This window comes from Martes martes, assembly GCF_963455335.1.
Source record: "Martes martes genome assembly, chromosome: 9".
In the NCBI taxonomy this organism is placed as follows: Eukaryota; Metazoa; Chordata; class Mammalia; order Carnivora; family Mustelidae; genus Martes; species Martes martes.
In genome coordinates this window covers 20,181,695-20,204,680 of record NC_137896.1, presented here as the reverse complement: position 1 = coordinate 20,204,680, position 22,986 = coordinate 20,181,695, and the positions used below count along the sequence as shown (strand labels likewise).

General features: G+C 37.7%; 1 protein-coding gene across 2 annotated transcripts in view; it reads left to right on the top strand.

Moving 5' to 3' along the window:
* The window catches only part of RALGAPB (Ral GTPase activating protein non-catalytic subunit beta), a gene marked incomplete at its 5' end in the record, with an annotated part of 67,092 nt that overhangs the window by 13,465 nt on the left and 30,641 nt on the right, over positions 1–22,986 (top strand). The window contains 13 exons of one of the 2 annotated variants that reach the window (XM_080814518.1): positions 620–751; positions 1,423–1,601; positions 3,061–3,209; positions 3,337–3,553; positions 7,049–7,250; positions 9,983–10,150; positions 10,664–10,778; positions 11,155–11,302; positions 14,107–14,171; positions 15,331–15,460; positions 17,253–17,374; positions 18,888–19,070; positions 20,145–20,296. In XM_080814518.1, the coding sequence (XP_080670644.1) occupies positions 620–751; positions 1,423–1,601; positions 3,061–3,209; positions 3,337–3,553; positions 7,049–7,250; positions 9,983–10,150; positions 10,664–10,778; positions 11,155–11,302; positions 14,107–14,171; positions 15,331–15,460; positions 17,253–17,374; positions 18,888–19,070; positions 20,145–20,296 (1,962 nt within the window). Of the gene's footprint in view, positions 1–619; positions 752–1,422; positions 1,602–3,060; positions 3,210–3,336; positions 3,554–7,048; positions 7,251–9,982; positions 10,151–10,663; positions 10,779–11,154; positions 11,303–14,106; positions 14,172–15,330; positions 15,461–17,240; positions 17,375–18,887; positions 19,071–20,144; positions 20,297–22,986 lie in introns of both variants that reach the window. The other variant, XM_080814517.1, reaches the window with a different exon arrangement.

Here is a 22,986-nt window from a genome sequence, read left to right as displayed (position 1 = left end):
TACTTGTGTTGAAGGAGCTTGTAGTGGGATGAATCTTTTTAAAAATTAAATAACAATTTGTTTATAATTACATAACTATAAACATCAGTTTCATCTATAATTATACAATTTACTAATTTATTTTCAATTATTTATAAATAAAAATTTAAAAATCCATAATTTTATAATTTGATATTTGTAATTTTATTTATTATGAAATTATATCATCCATATACAGTTTTATATATTACATATTATATATTAAAAAGCTATTACATTACTGTAAGATCGTAATATATGTATTTAATGTATATCATTATGTAGTTTTATAAATTATAGATACATTTATAATAAAATTATATAACCTAAAATATGAATAGGTATGTAACTAAATGACAATAATTTTTAAAAGAAATGCATTATTCAAATGTTTAGACATTTTTTTTAATCTTACAAAACTGTATTTCCCTTTATAATTTGTCTCTTATCAACAAGGGTCTTCATCTTACTCACTTCTGTGAGGTGTAATACACATGTCATCTATTTTCTCTTGTATTTCTCATCATATTTTAATACTTCAATGTATTTTTCATACTGTTAAGAAACGAACTTGGTGGTATGCATTTTTTTTGTATTCCAGATTGCTACGCTTTACGTATGGTCCTTCATTTCCTCCATTTAAAGTTCCTGATGAAGATGCCAGTCTGATCCCTCCTGAAATGGATAACGAGTGTGTAGCACAGACATGGTTTCGCTTCTTACATATGTTAAGGTACTGTTATTTAGTATTGTGTGTTCTCTCTCCCTGGTCTCTTAGAGCAGGAACCACGCTGTAACTTTCGTGTTGGTGCTCAGTGTGCGATGGCTAAATACAGCCCTCAGATGGAGCCACGTTAAACAATAGGCACATCTACATCATGTGCCTCCTGCACTCCCTGTCCCAGCAGAGTCAGCCTGCCCTCAGCTGTGCTTGGTCTGTACTCTTGAAGCTTGTCCCTGTGGTACATGTAACATTTGTTTTCATGCCTACTGTTGCAGCCTGGATATTATCTCTCCCAGGACCTGCTCTCTCTTTATAGTAATTATGTTCAGTTCAGTTTTATTGCTTCTTACTTTTCTCTCTACTAGCTACATCCTTATGTCCCGTGGAACTTTTTTTCTGTTGCATACTGCCCTAATTCTTAAATCATTACCTCTCCATATCCTCTGATTCTGGTTTGACTGGCCTCATTTTTCTGTTTTGTGTATTAGTGATTCTAAATTACCCTTTTTATAAATTAGTGTGTTAACCATTCTCTATCTTTCTTCTCGTTTGTAGTTCATGTTTTTCATCTTTCAGTGATTTCAGCTTTTTAAAAATGTCTTTTTCTATGATCATTTTCTATTTCTTTTAAAATTAGGAAGCCTTCCTGTGTAATTAATTCTTTTTCTCTTTTTTGGTAGTAATCCCGTGGATTTGAGTAACCCGGCCATTATAAGCTCTACTCCCAAATTTCAGGAACAGTTCTTAAATGTTAGTGGAATGCCACAAGAATTGAATCAGTATCCCTGCCTTAAACATCTGCCTCAAATATTTTTTCGTGCCATGCGTGGAATCAGCTGTCTGGTGGATGCATTCTTAGGTGAATTTTGTGTATGTTGCTAAATGTTTGGAGCCCTACATGTAGATAAGTCTAGAGTATAGATTTAGAAACTATTATGGGGGGTGCCTGGGTGCCTCAGTGGGTTGAAGCCTCTGCCTTCGGCTCGGGTCATGATCTCAAGGTCCTGGGATCGAGCCCCACATCGGGCTCTCCGCTCTGCAGGGAGCCTGTCTCCTCCTCTCTGTCTGCCTGCCTCTCTGCCTACTTGTGATCTCTGTCTGTCAATTAAATAAATAAATCTTAAAAAAAAAAAAAAAGAAAAAAGAAACTATTATGGAAAACCCAAAGAAAAAGATGGAACAGATTTGATTACATATGACAAAAGTAGGAAAAAACTATTTGCAACAAATGTAATAGCTGGAAAGCTTTCGTTGTCTTTATATAGATCAAAGTATGCTAAGAAAAAGAATAAGGCTTGGTAGATAAATGGACAAAGGATATGAATAAATGATTTGCAGAAAGAAAAAGTTTATTCTCATAGTAATCCAAGAAAATACAGATTAAAATACATTAGGTATCATTCTTATGTGTGTCACTGGGAACCAGATTACACCTTTTGTGAATCATTATTTTAAACATTTTGGGGTGACTGAGTGACTCAGTTGGGTAAACGTCTGCCTTTTGCTCAGGTCATGATCCTGGCGTCCTGGGATTGAGGCTTGCAATGGACCTGTTGCTCCCCCTGCTTGTGAGCGCTCGCTCACGGGTTCTCTCTCTGTTAAATAAATAAATAAAATCTTTTTTTTTTTCAAGTCCCATTTTTCACATTTTAGGAATATAAAAAGTCAGTGTTTTTAACCTACTGAAAGTTAATGATATTTAGTATCTATCTTTTTCTAAAACATTTATTATGTGCACTTCTTAATACATTACATAGGTAATATATTAGTTTAAATTAAGTTTGGCTGCCACATAACAACCGAAAATATCAGTGGTTTAAACAAGATAGTTTATTTTCACATCTGGTAAGGCCAGGGCTAGGCGGTATAGGGTTGCTTTAGCTGTTCCATCATTTTAAGGGACTCAAGGCCCTTCTATCTTGTGGCTTTTTTTGTACTCTCTCATGGATTGTGATGGTTAAATGAGTTCCAACCATCCTGTTCAGCAGTTAGGAAGGGAGGAGAGTCTGTGCTTGATTGGTCTTTTTAAGGAGATTTCTTGGAAGACCCACCCAGCAATCACCCACTTCTCTATGGTCAGAACATAGCCACATGTAGCTGTAAGGGAGGCTAGAAAATATAGTTGTGTGCTTTGGGTAGCCATGTCCAGCTAAAATTTGTGTTCTTTATTGTAACTCAGGAAGAAAGAGTGAATGGATATTGGGAGGCAGCTAGCAGTGTCTGCTGTAGTCTGCCTTCATTGGTGTTATTTGAGGAAGATTTTTTTGACCATATGTTTGAAACTATGAAGAATAACTCCATTTGTCTTTTTCTTAAAGGCATTTCTAGACCCCGATCAGACAGTGCTCCTCCAACACCCGTGAATAGATTAAGTATGCCTCAAAGCACTGCTGTGAGTACCACCCCACCACATAACCGGAGGCACCGGGCTGTTACTGTGAATAAGGCCACCATGAAGACAAGCACAGTAAGTTTTCATCGCCATTATTATGCTCTATAGAGTTGACTATCTAATCTGCCAACCTTTTAAAAAAGTCCTGCTGTTTTCTCAAACTTTTCTTGAGTGTGGATATATTCTTATACTCCTCTGACAGGTTAGTACTGCTCATGCCTCGAAAGTTCAGCACCAGACGTCATCCACCTCTCCTCTGTCAAGTCCCAATCAGACTAGTTCTGAACCCCGGCCACTGCCTGCCCCTCGGAGACCAAAGGTTAACAGCATCTTGAATCTCTTTGGATCATGGTTATTTGATGCAGCATTTGTTCACTGTAAACTTCATAATGGGATAAACAGAGACAGCAGCATGACTGGTAAATATTGCTCAAGAAATATGTTATCACTTTTTTCTTTTCTTTTTTTTCTTTTTAATCTTTCCTACCTGCAAGATTAATATGTATCTTAAAAAGCTTTCTGTCTCTGACCAAGCAGTGTCTTGTGTTTAACCCCTTCCAGCTGCAGTAACAGAATTTTGGAAGTTTTCCTACCTGTCCTTTTTATGTCTGTTCTATGAGGTTTGGCTTTTGTCTGGTTTTATTAGACATACTTTAGGTTAGCCACTTTTTGTTGAATCAAATTCCTTTCAGTAGGTGGCCGGAAGTTCCCTTCATGTCAGCCAGGATAATAATATTGATAGAAAGAACTAAAGATTTTGATCAGAAATTTATTCACAAGAAGTGTTTTTCTTAGATCCTGGCAGCCATTCACTTATTAGTACATATAAATATTAGAAAATTTCTGCTTCATGAAAAACTCTTCTCAGGTTTTAGTCTAGAGAACTTTATTTCAGAGCACACTTAAAAAAATACCATTGCTCTGGAACTAAGTAAGACTGGTGGCAAATTGATAACTCAACCCTGATGTCTTCATTTAGGTTTTATTACAGAAATGACACTGTCTAAATGAAATCTGATTTATTTTTATCATCTTACCACTGTACTTGGGAATGGTGGCATAGTGTGCAGGATGGGAGTGTGGGGTAATCCAGAATGTACTGGATATTTATGACACGTCTTCTGGAGAACAGTAATCATGGCTCGCATTTATTGAGCGGCAATGACTACGTGCCCAGGCACCTTGTTATATGCACTAATGAGTGTATTGGTTGTTTGGTAAGAAAGCACTTTTCCAACTGGGGTTAGGTGTAGATTGAGAGAAAAGATTGCCTAATTGCATTAGTTTATGCATCTCTGGGGAGAATATTAGTTCCAAGGATTAAAACTAATATGATGACCATAAAGGTCTCTGCTTTCTCTCAGAAATGCATTCTTAGCTATTATGAATCATCTCAGAACTAAGGTCTGTATGGGCATTATACATGTATAATCATTTTAGATGTTTTTAAAAATCTTCTAAATAATTTAAAAAGGTGTGAATATGAAGATGATCTTGGGTATATAATTTGAGATTGCATGTTTGAGTTTACAGATTCCTTTGTTTATTTTCTTCAAATTCAGATACTTTATATTCTACCATTTCCATATTATGTTTTATTTACAAGTTTGAATGTAGTGCTTATGTATGGATAAGTAAATGTACTTATGACTAAATGAAAACTTTTAGAAAACCATTTTTGGCTTATATTTTCTTATGTTCTTATGGCTTATATTTTGAGTTTTCTGAACCATGTTTATATTTATTAATTTGTATTGTATTTTCTATGATGAATCAGTCATATTTTTATTTTTATTTTTATTAAGGTACAATTCTTATAATTGTAACTTTTGGGTATCAAACTATTGACACTACTACAATCCCTGAATCCAGGATGGCTCAATCTCCTGCCTTCTTGGTGGGCTTGCTTAAGAGAATATACAGATCTTCTCACTCTCTAGGGAGTTTGTAACAGCTTTGCTCACCCTCTTGTGCCAAAAGATGGATAATTCAGATAATATGTGGGCAACCAGTTCTTACTTTTAACTCTTAGCATTTTCCTCGCTACGGAAAAGATAGAAGCTCTTCTTTCCCCTATTGTGTTTGGAGATGAGAAAGGCTGTTACATTACCCAGGAGATAGGAAGTGTCCTGGTATTTCACTGGGTTTGAGTGCTATTGGGCACTGCTCATGAACTTGTGGGGCTGGGAGAGGAGGGGGTGGGTGGAAGGTTCGGAAATACTAACACTGCTAGTGTGTTTTCTAAGTACTGGCTGCCATCAAGGAATTCTGCCATGCAGTTCACCTCTAACTTAAAATGTTTGCTTCTATGAACTGGTTAGCTCTAGACTGAGGTGACATTACACTGTAGTTTGTAAAAGTAACATTGAGCTGGGAAGGGTTAATGAACTAAAATTTTAATGCACGTTATCGGCAGTTCAAAACCTCAATTCTTTGTAGTTGTGTAATTTTCTTTGTTCATTGTTTTGCATGATACAAAAATCATAATTTTGGATCTGAATGCACAATTTCCTGTTTTTGAATTAGCTTGTGGTATCATAAAGCTTTTAATCTAACTTTTAAAAAGCAAAAAGCTTCTTAACTTACTGTAAAATTTCACCATCTTTAAAGTATTTTATAATTACTGCTGTCCTTTGATTTGTTTCCATTTATTTCTATTATCTTGCAGCATCTTTTATCCAAATTCTTCTTTCTTATAAATCTTGTAAGTAGGAACCAGAAGCTTCTCCTTAATTGCAGTCATGTTTTTATTTTTTTCATAATTCCATTAAAAATTTTGATTGTCATTGTCTCTTGTAGTTTTTGCACTTGGGAAGAAAAATACTTTTCTGTGTTTTGAATGGGGAAGATTGTTGGCAAAAGCAAATTAATCTGCCTGAATCAGTCCCATTATTTCTGTACACTAGTCTGGTCATGTCATGAATTCCAGGACTTTGCACTAACTGTGTTTTGGCTTTTCTTTTTTTTTTTTAAAGCTTTAAGCTTATTTTTATACAGATTTAGTGTTTGATTTGTATGCATTCTGCATGTAGTGTTTTTCAAATGTATTATTGCTGGATAGCTTATTCAGGACTAAAAATGGCTCATGGGAAGTTGCATAAAGATTTATGCTTGACTCTGCATTCTATTAAAACTATTAAAAATAATTTAAACATTTCATGTAGAGTGATAAAAGATTTCAGAGTGATTTTTCAATACACTGTGAAATCTTTTGTTAAAAATAAAAGCAACTTTCAAAGGGCTTCTGTTTCAGTGACAACGAATGACCATGATAATCTTTCTTACCAATCCAATTTTCTGATTTATCAACCTCAAGTTAGCTGCTGTCTGTGGTTGTTAAAATTCATTCTCATTTTGCTTGGTTGGGCGATTCTTTGGTGTGTGTTTTGGAGTTGGGTGGGTGGTGGGAATGCTCTCTCTTCCTCCCTACCCATTTCTCATCCTTACTTTGCCCTCTCCCTGAAGTATACAAACTGGCATGGGCTTGCCCATTCAATTATGATGTCTGTCTGGGGTAATGTGTAAATTGCAGTAGCTATTTTTCTTAATGTTTAAGCATCATTCTGCAGGGGGAGGAAAAAGAATAAATAAGAGAAAAGTCAAATTCTTTTATTATATATCTGTATTCACATACAGATATATACACATGTACTCTGCTGATCAAAAATTCAGTTGAAGAATGCTTCTAGTAGAATCTATTAAGCTGATAATACCACTGTAAATTGTTACCATTTTCAAAGAAGATTTCAGAGAGCCCCTTCTGAAAAAAAATTAAGACGTAGTTGCCAAACAAAAGCATTATTGAATTCTATTTAACAATTTAATGACACCAACACTTGATCTTTGTGTCCAGGGTCCCATGAGCCTATTTGCATATTGACAAATATAATAAAATGCTCCTTTTCTCTCCTCAGCCATTACAACACAAGCTAGCATGGAGTTTCGACGGAAAGGGTCACAAATGTCCACAGACACCATGGTTTCCAATCCTATGTTTGATGCAAGTGAATTTCCTGATAACTATGAAGCAGGAAGAGCTGAGGCTTGTGGGACACTGTGTAGGATTTTTTGTAGCAAGAAGACTGGAGAAGAGATTCTGCCAGCTTATTTATCCAGGTCTTAGAATTTTTTTGTTTATTTTTCCATTTATATAGTTTTGATAGTGAAACTCTATTATAGCATGGCTTGGTAGGCTGATAAGTAAATTCTGGTCTGAAATACTTTCAAATGTCTGTAAGTAATTGGAATTTTGGCTTGAAATTCTTGCATTTTACCTGCTTCATCAAATTTGGCAAAGATCCTTAAGATGCTTTTTATTTTAAAAGTATTATTTGTTTAATCATATTTGACTTTTCTTAATGATGGAGAGATTTGGAAGGATCACATTAATTAAATAAATTTTTAGCAGAATATTAGGCACTACAGATGGTCCAGAAATGTTAGCTGTAAATCCGGCCTCTGAGGAGCTTATTTTCTCAAGTGAGCAAAGGCATTACATAAGTAATAATGATCCATTAGTAATAGGAATTTGGCAGGAGAAAGGCAGAGGTCAAGTGCTGTGGGCCTTCAGAAGAAGCAGCAGTACCCACTTACCCCAGGGGTTCAGGAAAGAGTTACAGAGAATGGGGTGATTTTGCTGGACTTTAAAAGGATAGGTAGCGTTTAGCATACGTTAGAAGGTTGGGTATGGTCCTCTTACCCAAATAGGTGACTTCAGCTATCTCGGTGAATGGCTCTGCCAGCCAATTCAGTTGCTCAGGCCAGAAACTAGGAGTCATTTTAGACTCTTCTCCCTCTTTATCTTTAGATGGTAAACCATCTCCTCCCTTTCTGTTACTTAACCCACTTTCTAATCTCCACTCTGTCCTCACCGTGACACTTTAGATCTTGTCACTTTTTTCCTAAATTAACTTGTAGCGGCCTCCTATTTTTCTTGACTCTGTTTTTCTTTCCTGAGCTGGTCATTCACATAGCTGCTGAAGTGATCAACAAGACCATTCAGATGTCTGTACCTGTTGGGTTCTCGGGAATGACGATTAAACTGAATTAGAGGGGACCAAGTGCAGAATCCTATAGGCCTGAAACAAACTGGTACATGCAGGCAGCTAATCAGGAATATCTTAATGGGTTCTTGGCTTTAAGTAACAGGAAACCCCTCAGTGTGATTTAAGCAAAATGGTAATGAGTTGTGAGAAACTGTGCTATTTAATACATTTTAAGGTCAGGACTTGCAGCAGGGCCTCACAAAAGGCAGGGATCAAACTAGAAAGTGTTCAAGGAACAAAGCAATTTTCTTCCTTTCTGTTTCTCTGTCTTCATAGTCTCCTAGAACTGCTTCATTCTTCTCTGCAGAATTATTTTCTTATATTCAGTAGGCTTCTGAGTTCCCAAATTCCATGGCTTTGGTCTAGATGACCAATTTCAGATACCTGGGAAAGAGGATCTGATTAATCAGGTGTCTTCCTCTGCTGTAGTCAACTACAACTGTGTGGGTGGGTCACATGGATGGCTGGAGCTCATCCCTTGTGATGAGGGCATAGTCTCAGAAGGGAGACTGTGGGTTGGGGAGATACCCCAAAGAGTAAATAGCAATAAGGGAAAAAGCTGTGACCATGAGCTTTCTGTCTGGCCCCTAAGACCAACCAAAAGAGCAGATTTGTTAGAGGGCAAGTGATGAATCTAGTTATGAAACTGTTGAGTTCGAGATGCCTATAAGATATTAATCAACAAATATTTATCAGGTTCCTACTATGTGCCAGACACTGTGCATAGGAAGTACTGGAGTACAAATTATCAGTAATCAATAATTAGACATGACCTTCTTTCAAGTATCCATCACACTTTTGGTTAACAGGTCTGGAGCTCACTTGAGAGGCATAGGCTAGAGACTGATTTGATTATATTCAGGAGCTTAAAACCAGGTTAGTGCGAGAGAGAGCCTAGAGTGCAGCTTGACAGCCTGTTGGATACCAGTATAGGAGGCAGGCGGAGTAAGAGTGTCTATTACAGAAAACAGCTACAGAGGTCACAGAAGGAAAAGAAGAAGTGAGTAAAGGGTTGAATGCTTTAAAAAAGGCAGAGTAAGTTAAGACTTAGACATGTCTTCTGGATTTAGCAATTGAGAGGCTGTTGGTTATTTGCTGACATGGTTTCAGCTGAGTTCTAGGAGGAGAAGCTAGATTGCAGTGTTTTGAGTAGTGACCAGGAGGTGAGGGAGTTGTTTCCAAACAGGTTTGTGAAGAAAAGTGCCTCACAGTAGTAGGAGAGTTGACCGATACAGTTGCTCTTGAATGATGGAAGATCAAATATGTAGTTGATTGGGAGTTAGGAGAGGAAGCTAAAAGAAGGTGGGCTCAGGTGTATTCCTGAAAGGAGTCTTACTCACACTCACCTCCATGTCATGATAAATGCAGATTTCTTTCTTTCTTTGTCCCCCCAGAAATGATGGGGAAGGGGAAAAGACACAACACACACCTTTTTTTTTTTTCTTCAGGAATTGGGAAATACTGCAAAATTTTACTGGCATGGAATTCAGTTCACCAATTCCTCTAGTTTACTGATAATTACTGCAGTCATTTGTTTTGGTGACTTCATATGCAGGCAGCTATGCAAGGCTTAACATTTCACGAAGGTGTAATAGACATGAATCTTTTTTCTCTTTTCATTAGGAAAGATAATTTGGTTCTTGTATATTTGCTTTTGAATTGTTCTAACTCTAGTAATACCTTTTAAAGGATAGAAATAGTGAAGAGTGGAAATAGACTTTCAGATGACTGTGTAGAAAATATTAATAATTATGAAAACAGTTGACCAGCAGTTTATTTAAAATTTTTTTCTTGCTTTCCTAGATTTTACATGCTTTTAATTCAAGGTTTGCAGATAAATGATTATGTGTGCCATCCTGTCTTGGCCAGCGTTATTCTAAACTCCCCTCCTTTGTTCTGCTGTGACTTGAAAGGGATTGATGTTGTGGTTCCTTACTTTATTTCAGCTCTTGAAACCATTTTGCCTGACAGGTAAGCTCTCACTCTGTACTAGCATTATCACTTGTGGGTTTGACCTGGTCTGTTTTTGTGTTTCCTCCCCAGTTTCCTAATTTATCCTGTGCAGTTGTCTTCATAACTCAAGGGGACTCAGGTCACATTATGTGAGCATAGAACATCCAGACACTAAATGAATTCATTTAGTTCTAATTTGTCTTGGGCATGTTGAATCCTTTTTGGCCTGGTCTAGAGAGCTAAGAACAAACCAACCTGGAGGTCCTATTTGTATAGAGTAGATCAAACATTTGAAATCACTCAGTCAGGTTTTAGTTTTCTGTAACAGTTTAACATAGAAGTTCACACACACACAGGCAGAATATAAACACAGTGGAAAGTAGTTACTTCACTCTTTATGAAACCAAACCCAGTGCTTATATTGTGAAAAACTGACATAATGTATATTTGGCAATAGCTAAAAACAAGCTTTGGTTTGGAAATACCAATAGCTATTTCTTGTTTGTTTGTTTGTTTGTTTGTTTTTGGCAGAGAGCTCTCAAAATTCAAAAGCTATGTAAATCCAACAGAATTGAGAAGATCTTCCATTAATATCCTCCTTTCTTTGTTGCCCCTTCCTCATCATTTTGGCACAGTCAGATCTGAGGTAATGTTTTATTGAAGTTTTTTATATTCTTTGTTTTATTTTGTGTACTTAAATCAAGTCAAATTGTATTTTAAAAATGGAACATGAGCTTTTTAAAACTTTTCTCAGATTATTTCAATCAAATCGACAAAGTTGATTTGTTTTTCTTCTGTCAGCCAGCCAGCCTGGCTTGGTCTACTGTTTCAGGTGACAACAGCTAGTGAGAGCTAATAATAACACGTGTTGTGTGAGTTAGTGCCAGACTTAGCGCAGGGGCTACTACTAGTCAGATTGAAAGCCTTGCCTGTTAGCCTGGTCTCTGTCCACTGTAGGAGTTGCCACACGGGCATAGTGCACTACAGCAGTTGATGGTGAATATTGTTTGTTTCCTCCATAGGTGGTCCTGGAAGGAAAGTTTAGTAATGATGACAGCTCTTCATATGATAAACCAATAACTTTTTTGTCCCTGAAGTTGCGACTTGTGAATATACTAATAGGTGCCTTGCAAACAGAAACGGACCCCAACAACACTCAGATGATACTAGGTTTGTGTTCACACAGTTTTTTGTAAGAGAACCCAAATGCTGTTGACCCCAGGCGTGCTTGGAAGGCAGGGGTCAGTGATGAAGCCTTAGCCCAATACTGCTGTATTTATTCTTTATCAGAGGCAGAATATGTTTGCTTTTGCATGTGCAAAAGTTTAAAGGGGTGAGATGAGGGAACAGAAAAGCGTTAACAGTTATCTTAGGGGGTCATTTTTGCTTAGTTTTATTTGTGCTATTTTTCTCTTTCCCTCTTGCCTTTCCTCTCTCCTCCTTTCCCCTTACTCCCTTCTTCCTTTTCCCTCTTCCTTCCCCTACCCTCTTACATCTGCGTTTTACTCTGCATCCTGCCCATTGTGTCCATGGGGAAGAATTTTGAGTTCAGTACAAATCTGGAAGCTGTGTCAGAACCCTGCCAGGAGGAAACTGAGGGATAGCTGTTGCTGTGCTTCCTCCCTTTTTTCTTAATGTTCTCTGTTGATCTCCTGATCATACTGATTCTCTGTTTTATTTTTAGTTTTAAAAAAATTTTTTTAAGATTTTATTTATTTATTTGTCAGAGAGAGAGAGGGCACAAGCAGGGTGAGCGGCAGGCAGAGGGAGAAGCAAACTACCCGTTGAGCAGGGGGCCCGATGTGGGACTCGATCCTAGTACTGTGGGATCATGACCTGAGCCAAGGGCAGACACTTAACTGACTGAGCCACCAAGGTGTTCCTGATTCTCTCTTTTAAATGGCTCATCATTATGCTCACTGCCATATATTAAGCCATATATATTGTTTTTCAGCTTGATTACTACAATTGTCTCTTTCTGTACTTCTGACTTTTCATCAAAGCCAAGAGAATGGCCATAGGTACAGGTGCTCTGAGGACAGTACTAAAGAACTGAATGGTATGGCTTTCATCCTTGAGCAAATCTTATTGTAGAAAGAATATTCTCACAAAGTGTCAGGTAATAACAAAGAGCTGATTGCATGTCTTGTTCAGTGTCTTCACTGTTGAGAGAAGAAACCAACAGCAAGGAAGATCTTCATGGGGGGAAGTGGAGGTTAAATTTGATCTTGTAAGGTAGAATTTGAATAGGCAGAAATGACGTTAGGTTTTCATTTCAGGAGACGAAATGTCGTTGCCAAAGAATTGGTGGTGGCAGGAATAGTTGGACTGAGTGTTCTGGAAGTATGTATAGTATGTTATGCAGTGAGAAGGTGGAATAAATAGGGAAGAATAAATCCTTTCATTTTGAAAATTGAAAGAACAGATTAAATCTTGCTATAAGGGGGCTGCAAGTTGTAGTGTTTTAGGTTGTTGAAATAATCACTTGAAATCAGATAATTTCAATCACTTGAAATCAGATAATTTTCTGCAGAGTTGTTTAGTTTTGCCTTATCCTTGCCCTGAAGAGCTCTGTATGTACATTTCAAGGAAGAGTCACTGGTCAGCTTTTGCCATAGATTGGCAAAGCTGTGTGTGTCCTCTCTTTATTTATTGTGGACAAGAGTACTCCCACACTGAGATGAGAAGCAGTGTGCTAGGCTCACCATCTTATTTCTGTTCTAGCCTTTCTAGGGCTGTAAGTTCCTTGATAGTAAATATGTGAAGCTTGCCTTCAAAATATGCAGCCGGGGTAGCCCTCAACCGTGTGGCTTTAATCATTCTTAAAAAGCAGTCTGATCAAGGGCACGTGGGTGGCTCAGTTGGTTGAGCGTCCGACTGATGATTTCTGCTCAGATCATGATTTCATAGGTTGTGGAATCAAGCCCCACATCTTGAGCCCCAGGCTCTGTGCCCTGCAGGGAGTCTGCTTGAGATTCTCCCTCTCCCTCTGCTCCTCTCCCAACACATTCCCTCTCCTTCTCTAGCTTACTTTCCTTCAAATAAATAAAATAAGTAAATAAATAAATAAATCTTTAAAAAAAAAAGGCTATCTGATCAGAAAGATACAGCTATGATTTTTGTTATTTTTCCTTTATTTCTAAAAGAACGGAATCAGTTTTTTTAAAGTATTCCATAATATTTTTCTTAGTTTGGGGGTACTGGGATGGCTCGGTCAGTTGGGCATCTGCCTTCAGCTCGGGTCATGATCCCGGGGTCCTGGGATCGAGTCCTGCATTGGGGTCTCTGCTTGGTGGGGATCCTGCTTCTCCCTCTCCTTCTGCCTGCTGCTCTGAATACTTGTGATCTCTCTCTCTGCCTCTGTGTCAAATGAACAAATAAAATCTTTAAAATATGTATATATATATTTTCTTAGTTTGTAATAGCCTTGAAATTGAGATGCTTACATCTGGTCTGAAATACCAGTTTAAAAATATCTGATAGTGGTCATATTTTTATATAGCTAAGTTTGACCTTCAAGTTTATTTTAGAAAATGTGGTTTTAAATCACATTTGATGATTGATGCGATGGCAGATCAGAATTAGGGCATTTCTTTTTTTTTTTTTTTTTTAAGATTTTATTTATTTATTTGACAGATGGAGATCACAAGTAGGCAGAGAAGCAGGCAGAGAGAGAGGAGGAAGCAGGCTTCCTGCTGAGCAGAGAGCCCGATGCGGGGCTCGATCCCAAGATCCTGGGATCATGGCCTGAGCCGAAGGCAGAGGCTTTAACCCACTGAGCCACCCAGGCGTCCCAGAATTAGGGCATTTCTAAAGAGTGTTTTTTTCATACCAGTCAATAGATTTATTAGTAATCTTATGGACATTTCAAGAGTAGTCAGCTAAAATCAAATTCTTATCTCTTTTGAGATATGTTAGCCATTTTAATATTCTTATCATATATTTAAATAAAATGCTTTTTTTTTCTCTTACAGGGGCAATGTTAAATATTGTTCAAGATTCAGCACTTTTAGAAGCCATTGGTTGCCAAATGGAGATGGTAAGAAGCATACCACATGTTATGTCAGAATATCAGCATCTGATTAGATGTAAATTGCATTCCAAAATGTTTGTCCTTGTGATTTTTAAAGGCATTTGTTTCTAAATTCAGCTCATTGACTCAAAAGGATCATATTTTAAAATAAGTATTTTGAGGTTTCTTACCTTTCATTGTTTCCTTAGCCATTCATCAGGTCCTTGAGAGATTCTGCACGAGAGACATTTCAGCCAAAAGCAGTCTTTATTTCTGGACAGTCTCTTCTTAAAACTCTTAACTTCTTCATTGTGCTGGTGAACTGGCTTGAATAATCTAGGAAAAGCTCCCTATTCCATAATTCTTCCTAGTGGATCTAACACTGTTCAGAAACAAACATTGAGTTTATTCTTTTCCATCTCATCAGCTCTTTGAGCTTCCCTAGACCAAAGTTTGAAGGTCCCCCAAAGCACCAATATTTCCAAATTAAAAAAGCTTCCTAGAGACTCCCGCTGCCTCCCACCTGGAGTAGAGGCAGGAGAGTGGAGAAATAGAGTATTCTGGAATGAGCTGGATAGATACAGGATGGGTGATCAAATTATTATTAAGGAAATTATATTTGTATCCTAGTAGGTGGCTAATAATAATCAGCTGATCTGGATATAATGAATTTTGTTTATTGGGGGAAAAAATGAGAGAATCCTTTAACAGATATCCCCTACATATATAGGAGTTAATCTTTATACTAATCATGGTATCTTATTGTTTACATTCTATGATGTAACTACATTTGAAAGTTACTGTTGCTTATTTGTGTTATATTTTTAATAAGCTTGTACACCTGAAGTTTTGCTTAGGAGGCATTGGGTAATTCTTTAAGGGCTCAGAGTCATTAGCTAGTGAAGTCAGGTGAAGATAGAAAAGGACTTCGGCTGCCCCTTTGCAAAGAACACTCCGGAATGGACACCCATAATCATCAGACCCTTCATATCCTTTAGTAGATGGTGTCTATGCAAAAACACTGCAGTAGTTTTAATCCCTTGTCAGTTTTTATCTGTGTATCAGTTTGTGCTACTTCTCTGGCCCATTCCGTTTTATCAACATGGCTTTTAATGACTGACTTCTATCTGTACTTGTCAGTTTTGGGTGTAGTCCTCAAGTACTTGATCCATTTTTATTTGACTAGGGTGGTGGAGAGAATAACCTGAAGAGTCATAGTCGCACTAATAGTGGTATTAGTTCAGCAAGTGGTGGAAGCACAGAGCCCACAACTCCTGATAGTGAAAGACCTGCTCAAGCTCTCCTAAGGGATTATGGTAAGCCATGTTTGTTTTTTTGAAATCCAAAGATTATTGAGTAACTTTTAATGCCCAGATACATAAAACAAAATCTTTTTGAACAAAATTTTAATGTTCATGATTTTAATGTATTTAAGTATTATACTTAAATGTATAAATTAAGTATGATACTTAATAACCTAATACTTATTAGTCTAAAAGATCTTTTTAAAAGAAAACAAATCTTGTAAAATTACCTCTATAGCTTTTAGTAGCTAGATTTTGGGTAGTTTTTTAGATGTTATAAATGGTTACAGTGGGTGGCAATTTATGGGTTCTGTTACCAGATACTGGTTATACAGAGAAGTAGAATGTGCTCTGCCTCAGGCTCTAATGAGAGAGCCAGCACATCAATTATTGCAGTATGGTAAGTGGAGTGATAAAATATACATTAGAACCCAGAGGAGAGAGTCTTGGTGTTTAAAAACTATACCCTACTATAACTGGTTAGATATTTTAGTTACAAATTTTAAGCAAAAGTAAAGAAGCATTTGCTAGCAGAGCATCCTATTCAGTGATGTCGTTTACCTTGGCAATTACTTTATGGGTTCTGTGAATTTGTGGGTGCCTTTTTTTTATACATAATTATTAATATTGTGTTGAATCTCTGAGTGCTAGTCCAACATGACTGGAATGAAATCTAGATCCTTAGATGTGAATTTAATTTTTTAATTACCTGGAGAATTCATGAGCCTAGGAGTCTAGGCATGTTTAAGTTTGCTTTCAGTATCCTTGAGCACGTCAAATACATTGGGTCGTCGTGTGGTTATTCAGCAAATTTAAAAATTGCATTTATAAAGAAGTTATTTAAATTGTTATTCATTATGTTCATGGGTTTAAATATACTATAGGTGAAAATTTGTTTTTCATGCTTTCTAAAACACTTCTAAAGAACTTTTTAATTATTGTATGTGTTCTAATATAAATGTTTGAAGTGATTATTGTTTGTTTCAGCCTTTTGAACTGGTGTTAGTGAGTTCTGGTTGTAATGTCGTAAAGTAGTTTTTACTAAGAAATCCAGATTTGTGTTAGTGTCGCATGAATGTCTCTCTTTAATGATCATTCCTTTTTCTGTTGTCACTGCCCTCTTTCTGATAGGATCGACAGGTATAATGTCCCCTAAAGCTTCCTTTATAAATTCAATTTAATTTGTCCTAATTTTTTATTAGCTAAGTAGTGATTACTTTTAAATGTAGAACTGGAGGCCAAATAAAAACATGGCGACTTGGTTATTTCTTTTAGAAGTATTAAAGTAGCTTTAGAGAATTAAATGTCAAAATATGTTTGAGAAGGCATTGCATGTGACTTTTGATAGTTTAAACCCTGAAAATAATTTCAGCAGATGTTTTAGGGTATTCTTAGTGTCTGAGGAGATTCTAAAATGTGAATTCTCTTTTCTGTAAAATTCCAAGGATATAATTGATAGCCTTTTCATTGTTTTTTTGAAAATGTAACTCTCTATGAGTTAATTAAGAAATTTTAAGATATATTGAACTGCCAAATCCTAGTGGATGTCTGTGTAAAAGTACCTGAGCTGGGAGCTAAAAGCTGCTTCAGTCCAGTGTGTGTGCCCTATGCACTGTTGTTCAGTCAGGCTTGATGCTCAGGCCCATGGGGTGGGGAGCATAGCACTGTGTGGGTGCCCGTCATGCTCACTGTGGCTGCTGTGGTCTGTGCCTGGTGGAATGCTGTGCTTCTTGTTACTAATGCTTAGTTGTTTTCCCTCCCTGTGGGATGTGGCATTGGGGTTATATCCTAGCTCTTAATACAGATTCAGCTGCTGGGCTCCTGATTCGCAGCATTCATCTTGTCACCCAAAGACTCAACTCCCAGTGGCGCCAAGACATGAGCATATCACTGGCAGCTCTAGAGCTCCTCTCTGGCCTGGCAAAGGTGAGGAGAACAGTCCTTTTATTTTAGCCCAATAGCTCTGGACCATGAGTCCTTTTCCTGTATTGCTTTACTCCTTGATGTGGGTATTACAGTGTTGCTCATACTCTAACATAGTTTTATCCAGAGTGTGCAAAAACGGGCCTCCAAGTGAAATTTTACAACGTGAACATTACTTTTTTAAATAGGTTCAAAAATTATGAATGATACTTTTGCTGTTGAGTTACAGGAAACATTTCAATACTTGCTATTTATTTGCATATGATAATAGAATACCTGTTGGTTTTGTATTTACTTATAATACCCTTACATTTTTTTTCTTTTTTTTTTCCCTTACATTTTCAACATGACATTTTGTGTCATCGTAGGATCATCTGATTTTAATAAATGCACACAAAAATGTGCATAAATCTCAAAATATTTATGCTGAATAGAAGCCAGACTCCCCAAAAAGAATACAATACATTTTTTTTGTATAAAACTCTAAAAAATGCAGATTAACCTATATTGATAGAACGCAGATCAGTAATAACCTAAGCAAGGGGCATAAAGGAAGCGGAAGAGGGGATTAGAAGGGTACATGAGGACATTTTGGGAGGTGATGGATATGTCTACTATTTTGATTTTGGTGATAGTTCACAAGTGTATATTTATGCCAAAATTTATAAAATTGTTCACTTTAAATAGTTTTAAATAGTTTAAATAGTTTCCTGTATGTTAATTATACCTCTGAGCAGCTACACAGAACTTTATAGCCCATAGAGCATCACTGCAGGGTTGGGTTAGGGGCCTTCAGAAATGTATACGCATCCCATTGCCAGCTATTCTTTTGATATCTGGCAATGATGAATAGGTACACTCCAGGAGTTTAGGTTTTCAGCCAATGAAAAAATATGCTAAAATGAAATAACTTTTATTTTATTTATTTTTTTAAAGGTTTTTATTTATTTATTTGACAGACAGAGATCACAAGCAGGCAGAGAGGCAGGCAGAGACAGAAGGAGGGGAAGCAGGCTTTCTGCTGAGCAGAGAGCCCGATGTGGGGCTCGGTCCGAGAACCCTGGGATCATGACCCGAGCGAAGGCAGAGGCTTTATCCACTGAGCCACCATGCTTTCTGATTTTATAGAGTATTATGATATATCTGAAATATTCTGTTCCTCTGTATAAATAATATCTTATTTATTTATTTTTAAGATCTATTTATTTATTTTAGAGAGAGCGTGGGAGGAAGGGCAAAGGGAGAGGTGGGGAGAGAATCTCAAGGACACTCCACCCCCTAGCACAGAGCCCGACATGGGACTCGATCTCACAACCCTTAGATCATGACCCGAGCCAAAATCAAGAGATGGACACTCAATCGATTGAGCCACCCAGGTGCATTTGTATAAATATTTTAAAAAGTGAGGCTTCCTGTGGTGTATCCCAGTGTCAGAAAGGTCAGGCTACAGTGTAGATAGTTTGAAATTAGTATAATGGTTCCTGGCTAACTGTGTTCCCCATATGAATATGCTCAGGTGAAGGTGATGGTTGACTCTGGAGACCGGAAGCGAGCCATCAGTTCCGTGTGCAGCTACATTGTGTACCAGTGTAGTCGGCCAGCTCCTCTTCACTCCCGGGATCTGCACTCCATGATAGTAGCAGCTTTTCAGTGTCTCTGTGTCTGGCTGACAGAGCACCCTGATATGCTTGATGAAAAGGTTAGATTACTAGATCTTAAAACAGGAAGGAGAAACAAAAATGTGTGTTGGGAAGACGCCTCTTAAAAGAGAATATTTAAATACAATATTACATACTTTAAACAAAATATACTTGTTATATTTTGGTAGAACACTTGTCCTTTTGAATACAGCTCAAAAATTGTCATCATGCTTAATTAATTAATTTGGTTGCAAATTAACCCAAAAGAGAACTTCTTTTGAAAGATAGAGCCTTCACTAATTTATCTGAACTATCAAGAAAATTCTTTCCTGAAAGGATGTGGTAGCTTCAAGATGGCCAAAAGGCACTTTGGTCACCCATTATCAAACTTTGAAGGGCAGTTGGTAGCCAGGCTGAAAACCTAGGGCACAACTTGCCGTTAACAGTTTGGCTGTATATAAAAATTTCATTTCACATATTTTGCACTTTCAAGTAGGCACAGATACCTAAGTTGGTTTCCCTTGCCATTGTTCTATTTAGTATCTTCCTTATAGGGAGGCAGACAGTTAATCAAGAATTCATAGTATAAATAAGAGATATTAGGCCCATTGAGTATTTATGGAGAGCTTTATATCATTTTAAAATAATACTGTTGATTAAATCTTAGTTATTTTCATTATGGCTTCTAAAGTTATGGTACCAAAGAATTGCTTAAAAATGTCAGTAACTAAAAAAAAAAAAAAAAAAAAAAAAGTCAGTAACTGATGAACTTCCCTTTGGATAATTTAATGTCTTAATGTCTTAAACCACCCCAGGTTTAACTGAATTACTGTCTTAAACTTGGGCTTTTGTAGTTTTTGTAATGTGTGGTAATTTTATAAGAATTATGATTGATAAGATTGAATTCAATTTATCATTATTATTTAACTCTGAGCATTCAAATACAGTACTTTAAAGAAAAATTAGGGGGCAAAGTTTATTATATTATTGTGAAATTAATGTACACCTATTAAAGTGAGAAGGAAACTGCAGCCCACCACTAAAACACAACCACTGTTGCATATTGCTGTAGTTCTTTATCTTTTCATAAAATAGGTGTATTACAAAAACTGATTTGCCTTTCCTGCTTCTAGGACTGTCTTAAGGAGGTATTGGAGATTGTGGAACTGGGTATTTCAGGAAGTAAGTCCAAGAACAGTGAGCAAGAGGTCAAGTACAAAGGAGATAAGGAGCCAAATCCTGCGTCTATGAGGGTAAAGGATGCTGCAGAAGCCACCCTAACATGGTATGAAAGTGACTGCAAAGGGATTGCGCCTGGCAGTTAGATGGGGTTAGCTGTGATCCATGTTGTTTCCTCTCCTCCCCAGTTGTTCAGCATTAAGTGATGTAACCTACTAGGATGCTTTTTCTTTAGAAATAAAATGGAAAGGAAAAACTTATTTTGGGGACCAAAAGAAACCAGGAATGTGGGGCTGAGAGTTTGGGTCCTTGTTTTTCTGTGCTAGTTGGCGTTAATTGAAGTCGTATCACGTTAGAGTTAGAAAGGATCTTGGAGAACCTTACTCTTCCTCTTCACTTTGGTGCCTGAGTCCAGAGATGGGATCTGCCTGAACTCCCTCTATTAAGTCTCCTGCTTCTTAGCTCAGTGGTGTGTATTCGGTTACATTTATAGTACATATTAGAAGTGCATTCAGTCAAGATTTATGAGCTCCCTCTTAGGAACTTGTAATAGGATTGTAAAGGTACATCAGATTCGGTCACCACCCTTAAAGAGCTTCTTGTCCAATATGGAAGATGAGAGATGAGCACAAATAGCTCTAATGTTAGGTGGAGAGTAAGTGCTGCAGGAAAAGAGGTATAATAACATGCTTGACAGGGGAAATGAATACTACTAGACAAGGGGAAATCAAAGATTTCTAGAGAAGATGATTTTGGACCTGGCTTTTACAGGATGGGTGAAGTTTCATCAAAAGCTGGATTACAGAGTAGTGAAGGCAGCAAGAAGATTTCTGTTCTAATCATTTTGGTAGTGAAGGGATGGAGACAGGTTGGAACCTTAGAAAAATAGCAGAGATTCCTGAGAGAGTTTGCAATTGGCTGGTAAGTGGGGAGAGTGGAAAGAGGGAAGGAAGGCATTTATGGATTGAAGGGAAGGGTTGAGTGGAGATGATTAGGTAGAATCACAATACAGATGGAAAGATGGGGCTTATGAAAGGGTAATTGTGGGTGAAGACACAGAAAACATAAAAGCAGGAAGGAGGATGTCAGGTCAATCAGTATTGGCTTATCTTGGTCTTAAAGTGGTGGGCAAGACTGCTTGCAGATTTGTATGTAAATCAGCCCTTACCAGGATCCCAGAATCTTTTGAGTTTAGTGGTCTATTTATCACTTGGGGCATGGACAGTAAAGTTGGATTTATTTCTCTTACTCATGGGCTTTGGTTATTCAGTACATTTTTAGAATCATGCATGCATTAGTTCAGTCTTGCTTACTTCACTAGCTAGGCTTTCGGTGTGCTTCTGGAGGTTTGACTAATAGTTAGAAAATCAGAAGAATGTGAATGCAATTGTTTAAACATGTACTTACACAGGCAGTGAGTACTAGAAATAATAAAAGTTGAGAGGGGTACCTGGATGGCTCAGTGTCCAACTCTTGGGTTTTGTTTTTGAAGATTTTATTTATCTGAGAGAGAGATTGTGCATGAGCAGAGGAAAGACAGAGGAAGAAGCAGATTCCCCCCGAGCAGGGAGCCTGATGCGGCGCTTGATCCCAGGACCCTGAGCCAAACGCAGACACTTAACTGACTGAGCCACCCAGGCATCCTTCCAACTCTTGGTTTTGGCTCAGGTCATGTAAGATTGAGCCCCGAGTTGGGGTTTGCGGCCAGCCGAGAGTCTGCTCAAAGATTAACTTCCTCTGCCCCTCCCCGCACTCGTGTGTGTGTGTGTGTGTGTGCGCGCACGTGCTCGCGCACTCCTGCATGCATGCACATGAGCATGTGTTCTCTCTCTTTCAAATAAATCTTTAAAAAAAGTTCAGAGAGAAGACCATTTAGGGGTGGGGTAGACTGAAAAGCTTTATAAAAGAAACGAGCTTTGATGTGTGCCTGGAAGAGTAAGAAGGATATGGAGAGAAAGGGGGAGAGCCCTTCTCACTGGGAACTCTGTATTATACAAAAGTTAAGTTGGCTGTATCCTAGCCTGGGTGGGACATTCCTATAAGAATATGACGCTGTAAGAACTGGATATGTGCTCAAAATGAGTAGTGAGCCCTGGCTTCCAGGCAACCTAGCTAGTGGTTACCTAGGCGGTTCATCTGTTTTATCTTCAGCTGTCTTGTTTCTTCTGCCAACTCCACAAATGGTATCTCCAGTTACCAGTCCTGAACAGGGCCCTGTAGAGTACCGTCATCATGAAACCTGTCCCAAATCAAATCTCTTCCTCAAAATTACTGCTTTATGTCTGCATCACTGCTGTTTTCCGGTTATGCAAACCCAAACCTTTGTCTTTTTTGTCTGATTTATCTCTACTTTTTCTGTCATTCCCTATATGAATCGAGTAGACTTTATTTTTAGAAGTATTTCCTCCATCCCCTCTAACCTCGGCATCCTGTTCTAGGCTCTTCTCACTTCTTGCCTAATTTCCCTGTTTTTAATCTCACCCTGTTCATCTTGCATTCCATTTTTGAATTCATCCTTAGGCACTCTTTTCTTTTCTACTGCTTAAGTGATTGAAAACTGAATAGATCTGTTTTCTGCCATGTTGTCTGGACTCCTTGTCTGGTTGTCAAGGCCCTCCTTATTCTGTCCCCACTCATACTGTCTGATCTTTCCCAGCATATCCCTTTTGCCATAGAGGGACCTGATAGGCCATTTGTGGGCATGCTCAGACCTGTCTCTGTGTGTTCCCTGGGTTTCATGACTTCCCTCCTTCCCTTGTGCTCACATCCTCCCCTGCTCAGTGTTCACATCACATC